Source organism: Sebastes fasciatus, chromosome 18 (genome assembly GCF_043250625.1).
Source record: "Sebastes fasciatus isolate fSebFas1 chromosome 18, fSebFas1.pri, whole genome shotgun sequence".
Taxonomy (NCBI): Eukaryota; Metazoa; Chordata; class Actinopteri; order Perciformes; family Sebastidae; genus Sebastes; species Sebastes fasciatus.
Genome location: NC_133812.1, coordinates 28067533 through 28076160, shown reverse-complemented (window position 1 = coordinate 28076160; position 8628 = coordinate 28067533). Strand labels below are relative to the sequence as shown.

The 8628-nt window shown below is 43.1% G+C and overlaps 1 protein-coding gene across 1 annotated transcript; it reads left to right on the top strand.

The window, feature by feature from the left end:
- The first annotated feature begins 1627 nt into the window (after positions 1 to 1627).
- On the top strand, positions 1628 to 8526 carry LOC141755805 (snake venom 5'-nucleotidase-like). The gene is made up of 9 exons (XM_074615034.1): positions 1628 to 3120; positions 4448 to 4670; positions 4838 to 5026; positions 6654 to 6851; positions 6973 to 7127; positions 7296 to 7404; positions 7536 to 7685; positions 7967 to 8167; positions 8258 to 8526. The coding sequence occupies exons 1-9, from the start codon at positions 2761 to 2763 to the stop codon at positions 8422 to 8424; spliced, it is 1752 nt and encodes a 583-aa protein (XP_074471135.1). The 5' UTR covers positions 1628 to 2760; the 3' UTR covers positions 8425 to 8526.
- Positions 8527 to 8628: the final 102 nt, after the last annotated feature.

The following is an 8628-nucleotide window of genomic DNA, read 5'->3' as shown; positions in this document are numbered from 1 at the left end:
CTCAAACTCATTTTTCCTGGTCACAAATATCTATTTGTGTTTTGTTACCATGGTTTCTGTTACTATTGTGTTATGCCCTATCGGGGCGAACGACCCTCCACCACTTCTGTGATTGACCCAAATCAATCACACACCTTTAAAACTTAAAATGTATTAACAATGACCTACAAACAAGACAATACAAAACTCATAAACTGAGAAGCCGCAAGACCAGTAGTTCCTACGCCAGAGGCCTTTTCCCTCTGCTGCTGGCACAGGAGCCTTTTAAGCACTTCCCTCCCAACCCCGTTGAACAATGCAGCTCACCTGGGCACCTTGTTTATACATACAACACCTCACCCTTAACACAATATTTGTTTTGTTTGTCACAATGTCACTCAAGCACACACACACAAGTACATATTTGGAACAAACAAGATCTTATCACACACGAAAGGGCCAACTAAGATGCTGCCACCGAGTGTACGAATGAGCAGCAACCACACAAGTAGACAAATCAGTGGGTGCCCTTCCCACAAGGTACAAAATGGCTACCAACACAATGAACACCAACACAAAACCAAACAAAGTTACTATATTTACCAACACAAAAACAGTAACACAGGTGACCAAGACAAGAGTGGAGTAACCAACAACCACAAACCAAACGGATCAGGATCCAACAAACGTGCACTGCCACTACCACAACACGAAATAGTCATATTTTAGTCAACCACTGCACACAAATGTTGCCAACTTACACCTTATTATCAGCAACCCACAAGTGAATCTGTAGCACTTTATTTATCACAGCTACACATAACAAAATGACCAAGCAAACAGTAGAGTCACAAACAAGTTACCGTGCAAAGTGCAAAAACTGGGGAAACAAGCTGTAGAGAGACAAAACCCAACCCGCCTACCGAGATGGCTAACTAACTATCCTTGCTGAGCTTGAGGCGACTTTAAATGCTGAACTCAGTGTATCATCGAAGACCAAAGATGTAGCCAACTGCAATACACTGAAGCGTACCCCCACTCAGGATTACATTCAAAAATATGAAAGGCAAAATAACAAAGTGACAGGCTTTTCAAACCTAGTCAGGGTGCTCTAAACCAAAATTCCAAGCTGGTCAAACAGTTAACCAGTCAAAAGCACAACTAAACAAGCAGCAATAACCACAAATGATCTAACAAAAAAGACAATCTCTACACACAAAAACTGACATTTACCTCACCTCATAGACTTTCGATCCCGGACGAGCCCCCATTTATTACGCACCACCCTTAGGCAGCACTCCAACACTGATCCAAATCAATCACAGAAGACACCTTTAAAACACTCAAATCCCTAGGATTTATTAACAAAGACCTACAAACAATTCAATACAAAGTTCTGGCACCGTCTAACTATAAAGTTATGCTTACCATACAGTATCAGTGTATACACTAAATTGCCACTGTATATACATGTATATGTTTGTGGGCATTTACAGTGTCACAGTCACCAAGTATATTCTATGTCATTTGAGGATGCTTTTGTGTTAAAAGATCCCTCTTTCTAAGTTCACCATTCACTATCTGCAAAATCTAGAAGAACTAGTCTGTGTGTGATTTTAATTAATAAGGACTCTGAATCATCTCGTCATCGGTGGACACAAATAACCTAGATAGCCAATTGCCACTCCCATGCACTCAGTGCAGTCACGTCCTTAGGCGCTCCAAACAAAGTGTTCTCAGGACACACATATCTACATGCATACCATTCATGCAGGTAGTGTACTGTGCAGACACAGCAGACACACGCCCACACACATTTCTAAGTCATAATCTTATTTTATTACACGGTTTTGTCAAATAGTTGATTGGTCAACCACGGCGTTTTATAGTCTCTAATTTCTTTATGACAGACCGTTTATATGGACGCAGTTCTGATTCAGGACGATTCAGCCTTCACATCGTCCAGTCGGGGTTTATTTCACAACAATGACCGGCTCGCTGTACATTATGCCTTACTTGGATCCCTATGACATGACTGACTTGATTTTATCTCTACTGGAAGTCTATTCCACTCTACCACTGCCATGTAGGCCTTCGTGGTTTTGTCAAGAAGCTTACCCAGCAGCTGTTTATTCCTGACAAAATTGTAATGCTCAGCGATCAAAATATTAAAGAAAAAGAGTTAAACAGCCAAAACATCAACAGTCTTTCACAAGTGTTTCAGTTGGTGTTGAGGTTTTCTTCAGTCTCCACCAGACCAAAGTGTAGTTTATCTAGTTTTATTGATGGCACAATTAGAGAGAAATTAATCTCTTCCAACTCCAGATTTACAGATTTGTGGTGTGTGAAGACATTTTATTCAGTTTTAATCCTTTTTGTATTGTGTTGGCTTCTTATATCTTGTGTACCGCATTTTTAATTCCCTTATTGTTAAAAGGTGCTATACCCTATAAATAGATTTCCTAAATCGTACACATACTGCGCGCAAAGCTTCCATCCAGCTTGTAATAGGAGATAAGTGTAGTTAAATGTGCAAAAAAGTCAAAGGTTGGGGAGAGACATCAGAGAAGAAGAAGGTGTATCATAACAACCAAATCCTCCCTGATGCTCTCCTCCTCCTCCTCCTCCTCCTCCTCCTCCTGACGCACACTGTGTAGTCTACCCAGCATGTTGTGTCACCTCATTTAATTCATAAAGAGACTTTATAGAAAGCAGAGAGAAGCAAAAGATTCCCAAGGGTCAAAAAAACAGCCACAGTTTTCTGTTTCTGTTTACCGAGAGATGGAACAAGTGGTGCGCACAGAGCGGAGCGCACTGCAGCGGCTCTGCCTCTGCCTCCTCCTCCTGGTGGGCTTCACCTTGCCCACCTCGGCGGCCTTTGACCTGGTTATCCTCCACACCAACGACGTGCACGCCCGGATCGAGGAGACCAGTGAGAGCTCCGGGACATGCAGAACCAACAGCAGCGAGTGTTTTGCCGGGGTGGCGCGGAGAGCCACGATGATCAAGAGGATCCGCAGCACCGAGAGCAACGTGCTGCTGCTGGACGCCGGAGACCAGTTCCAGGGGACCCCCTGGTTCAGTTTCTTCAAGGGAACCGAGGCTGCACATTTCATGAGCAAACTGGGTTATGATGCCATGGTGAGAAACACACAGAGACCTTAATAAGTCATCAGATTTATTTAAAGCAGAAAATAACTGTCTGTTAATGTGAAGTTTAAAGTTGTGTTGTGCGTAAATAGATAGATAGATAGATAGATTTTAGACTTTATTAATCCCAATTCCCAAAAAGTGGCATTATTAATTTCTTCTAGTCCCACCATAACATCAAAATGACCAGTTTCTAATTACTTTTTTACACTTTGAGTTTTATTTCCAGTAGTAGAGGAAGTATTCAGATCATTTTCTCCAGTAAAAGTAGCAATACCACACAATGTATAAATACTTTGTTAACAGTAAAAGTGCTGGTTGTGCAGCCAGTGTTGTATTCAACTATTGATGCATCATATTGGATCATATTTTATAAATTTATCAATCTGCAAAGTAACTATAGCTGTCTGATAGATGTCGTTGAGTAAAAAGTACCAAATAACTCAAGTAAAGAATTTAAGTATAGAACTAAATGATTTTAAATGTATATACTCTATTTCTACTGTTTATTTGTGTATAACAATACTGTTATGTTATTACAATTTTCTTAATTTAAACAATAAGAGTCTGTAATTTGTTGTGTGGTCACATACTGTCTTGGAGTCACTTTAGGATTAGGAATTACTGTTGCCACGGATGGGTTTACATTATAGTTAGGGTTAGGGTTAGGGTTGACCCTAATGGCAAGCCTGGTGCATCTCATACAGGCACTAAAGCGTGCCTTACACTGACGGGTTTGACAGATTGTTGGCACCCTGGGGATGAGAACAGGCTGTGCCAGTGCAAATATGCAAAGAATACATTGGAAGAAGATTCCTTAATGACGTAGGTTGGAGTAATGATGATTAGTTCCAAGTGAAAAAGGCATGACCGACTTTCTCAAGAAGCTTCGAATACCTTTTATTATTTCGTAACAAAGGTTCGAAGCCTAAAAAATGGTTTTCGGGACCGCCCTACTGTCAGCACTCACACGCTTTTTTTGCAGGAAATGCCATCATCTAGTTTTAGCTGACGTTCTTAGTTTAAAGAATTATGTTTGTTCTATGCTGGATTATTGGTTGTCAAACAGTAGATTGCTGATGAATTTAAGTCCTGGATTGCAAGGAAAAATCTTTTTTTATTGTTGTGATATAGGAACCTCAGATTCCTATATTTGGCCCCTAAATTTGGTATATACATGTATATGTTTGTGGGCATTTACAGTGTCAGAGTCACCAAATGTATTGTTCTCTATTTACTATCTGCAAAATCTAGAGGAACTAGTCATAGTGAATGTCATTCTGTAATTTTATATTTCAATTTACTTTTTGTTTTTCAGGCTTTTGGAAATCATGAGTTTGATCTCGGTCCAGAATCACTCGTGGAGAATTTCCTGGAGCGGATCAACTTCACTGTTGTCAGCGCCAACACCAAAACAGACACAACTCTGGCCTCGACGTTGGGCAGCTCTTATTCACCTTCCAAAGTTTTTACTGTTGGTGGTGAGAGGGTGGCTGTGGTGGGATACATTACAACGGATACTGCTGTAATTTCCAATTCTGGTAAGTGGATGTGGATCTTTTCTGTCTGTTTGATTCTAACTCTGTCTCATGCTCATCTGAAGCCCTCCACACTGTAAACAGGATTGTGGGATCAACAGATATTATTGTGTACAAACAGTGTTTCCTAATGCAGACCGTCCCTCTCACCTGTCCTTGTTGCTCTACAGGACCACACCTGCAGTTTGAGGACGAGGTGACCGCCCTGCAGGTGCAGGTGGACCAACTGCTGACGTCGGGAGTCAATAAGATCATCGCTCTGGGTCACGCAGGCTTCCCTAAGGATCAGGAGATCGCCAGGAGGGTCCGCGGAGTCGACCTCGTAATCGGTGGACACACCGACACTTTCCTCTTTACTGGTAGGGAGCTGAATACAGCTGCTCACATCACATCTGTCTTTATTTAAGCTAATTGATGTGATTTTATTTTATTTATTTGACAAAGCAGCCACTCCCATCTTGGAGTGTTGCCACGTACTTGGGCGCACCCAACAAAGTGTCCTCAGAGCACACATACCCGCATGCATACCTTGCATACGCACACCCACACACATTTCTAAGCCATTATCTCATTTTATTATACCGTTTTGTTGAATTGCTCAATTCTGAGTGGTCAATCACAGTGTTTTATGGTCTGTAATTTCTTTATGGCAGACCGCTATGTATAACAGACTCTTGCTATGGACGCAGTTCTGATGTCGGACTCTGGCGGACCATTTTTGTGTAAAAAAACAAGAAAAAGTCCAACACTGTGAGCTGTGTTACGAGAGGAAACTCTTGATATTCTACTACTTGATACGTGATATACCCCACCCCACCTCATTGGCGAGGGGCTGCCACAGGGGATCCTGTACAAAACTGATGGCAGGTTCTTCAATCTTAATCGATTCAAGGACAAGAATAAAATCAGAAACACCACCATATTGGAGCTTCAGTACACGGATGACGACGCCATCGCAGCATACTCCGCAGAAGACATCCAAGGCTTCCTGAATGCCTTTGCCAAGGCATACAGAGCCCTGGGCCTAGCCTTAGACATCAAGAAGACCCAGGTCCTACATCAACCTCCACCCAATCAACCAACCATCCACCCAGCCCACCATAAAAGTGGGCAACACCAATCTTTAAAAGGGGTTAACCATCGCCTGAGTTGTGCCAGTGGAGCCTACGCCAGACTCAGGAAAAGAGTCTTTGAAGACCGAGACCTACAGGCCAAAATAAAACTCCTGGTCTAAGGAGCCGTTATCCTCCCTACCCTGCTGTATGGAGCAGAATCATGGACCACCTACACTAAACACCACAGGGCCCTGGAACAATACCACCAAAGACCCTTACGGAAGATTCTGAGGATCAGCTGGGAGGACGTGCGCACCAACATCACCGTTCTGGAGGAAGCCAACATGACCAGCATCACCACCACAATAATGCAGTCCCAACTCCAATGGACCGACCATGTCATCCGCATGCCCAACACGTGTCTCTCCAAACAGATCCTGTACTAAAGGAAGGCCCCCGGCGGGCTCCTGGAAGAAATCCATGCAGGAAGGAGCTGCATGTCATGAAACAGAACTCTGTCATGCTGCGGACACAAAGTGACAGCACCGCAAGGAGAGAGAGAAAAAGGCTCAATCACCGGCAACCACCACCACAACTTAACCGGTCCACACTGCACCAAAGTATGCGGACCACAGATTGGCCTTTACTGTCATCTGAGGACCCACAAATAGACAACCCAACAGGGAGGACGTTCATACTCGCCTCGAGTGACCGCCAATGATGATCTATTTTCTGATATACTATAGATCAAAAAATAATTAAAAAGATGATCTATAATGAATATACTTGGTTGCAGCCGTAGTATTATTGGATATTGTAATAAACATAATAGTTTTCCTCACAGTTACCATTAAAAACTGCTGTTTTTAGATTCCCACGGATTCTGACTCTCTGAATCTTTCTTTCTTTCTCTCAACGCTTCATTTTACAGGAACCCCTCCTTCCACTGAAGTCCCTGCAGGTGTTTATCCTTTCATGGTGTCATCAGATGACGGGCGGCAGGTTCCTGTCGTGCAGGCCTACACCTTTGGAAAGTATCTGGGTAACCTGAAGATGACCTTTGACAATGCTGGGAACATGCTGAGGTCCACAGGAAACCCCATCCTGCTGAGCGGCAGCATCCCACAGGGTAAAGAGCTGGCCAGCTTTTTGATGTGAAGATACTTTTCTAACGCCCTTTTCAGACATGAAATACACAACATTGCCAGCTTCATCTGTCTCTTAAATGAATGGCTGAATGTGTTGTCCAGATCCAGAAGTTCTTGCCGACGTGACGGAATGGAAAAAGAATCTGACCCGCTTCTCGGCTCAGGTGGTGGGAGAGACTCTGGTCTTCCTGAACGGGACGCGTGAGGAGTGTCGATTTCGGGAATGCAACATGGGAAACGTGATCTGTGATGCCATGGTAAGTAATTAATCATGAAATATATCACAGAACAGAGAACTTGGTACATAATAACAATAAAGGGACTGCAGACGGTAACATGTTTATTATCGTACACAATATAAGTAAAAATACAAATAGAATATTTAACAATGGAACCCATGTGTGAATCTCCTCTCCGTTATTCAGGTCGCCAACAACATCAGATCCGCAGACAGTCTTCGGTGTAACCACGTTGGCGCCGGCTTTTACAATGCAGGAGGCATTCGCGATTCTATTGACGAACGCGCGAGAAACGGTGCGTCACTCATTTCCATGGAAGTTAAAAATAAAAGCAGAGAAATATTTTATAATCAGAGACAGAAAGGGCCACGAAAGATATCAGATGATTTTGGCTGGAAAAGCAAAGTGTTGATGTGTGCTTTACAGGTTCGATCATCAGGGAGGACATGCTCAAAGTCTTACCTTTCGGAAATACCGTTGACCTGGTGCAGCTGAACGGCTCCACACTGTTTAAAGCCTTCGAACACTCAGTGAGACGATACGGCGAGAGCACCGGAGAGTTCCTCCAAGTGTCCGGTATTTTTACCTCGTTTCCATCTGTATATATGTCATCTTTAGGATATTAGGAAGGACGATGTGAAAATAGTGTTGGTGGCAGATAAATAATCCAGCACATACTGTAAGTGAGCTTAAGGGGTGCTGGTAGGTGGATTTCGTTTCCCTTGGGACAGACCTAGACTCGCTGTTTCATTCAACGCTAGCTCTCAGTACTTGATAGTTTTTGACAGACATATTTCAGTTGGTACCACAAAGGTACTAAGGTTTGATCCTCAGACATTTATCGTGTCCTCCAACAGGATTTCGTGTAGAGTTTGACCCCTCCAGACCTTCGGGGAATCGTGTGACGAGCCTCCAAACCCTCTGCACAAGGTGTCGAGTTCCTCGCTACGAACCCGTTCAGAACGAGACGGTTTATACGGTGGTGATGCCGAGCTTCATAGCGAACGGCGGAGACAGATTCTCCATGATCTCAAACGAGAAGCTCACGCACGTCACCGGTGAGACGCTTTGTTTGTTTTTGTTGTTTTGTTTCATGAGTTCGTAAAAGTATAATTTATTTGAACCGTTTACTTTTCATTTGCTTCCAGGGAATTTGGACATGTCAGTCTTGTCGAACTACATCACACAAAGAAGTAAAGTTATTCAACCTATTGAAGGACGCATCCAGATCTCAAACTCAGTTTCTGGACATGCTGCTCCACTGGTTTTATTGGTTTCACTGGGGCTGCTGTGGACTCTGTGTGGGAATATGTAAGGCTGACTTTACCAAGAAACACAAGAGGACTGGACCAAACTACCACGTCAACTAGAAGAACTAACAGGACTGATGGATTTGATTTCAGAGGTGTGGACTCGTGTCACATGACTTGGTCTTCAGTCAAAAATTTGATGACTTTAGATTTGACTTGACAAAATCCAAAAAGACTTACATCCCGATTTGGACTTAAACCCAAGTGAT

What these genes read in the sequence shown, in the direction of transcription:
- LOC141755805 (XM_074615034.1), top strand. Translation starts at nt 2,761, where the DNA reads ATGGAACAAGTGGTGCGCACAGAGCGGAGCGCACTGCAGCGGCTCTGC. An exon ending in ACGTGATCTGTGATGCCATG is followed by an intron (nt 7,128 to 7,295) that starts GTAAGTAATTAA and finishes TCCGTTATTCAG; the next exon opens with GTCGCCAACAACATCAGATC. An exon ending in AGAGTTCCTCCAAGTGTCCG is followed by an intron (nt 7,686 to 7,966) that starts GTATTTTTACCT and finishes GTCCTCCAACAG; the next exon opens with GATTTCGTGTAGAGTTTGAC.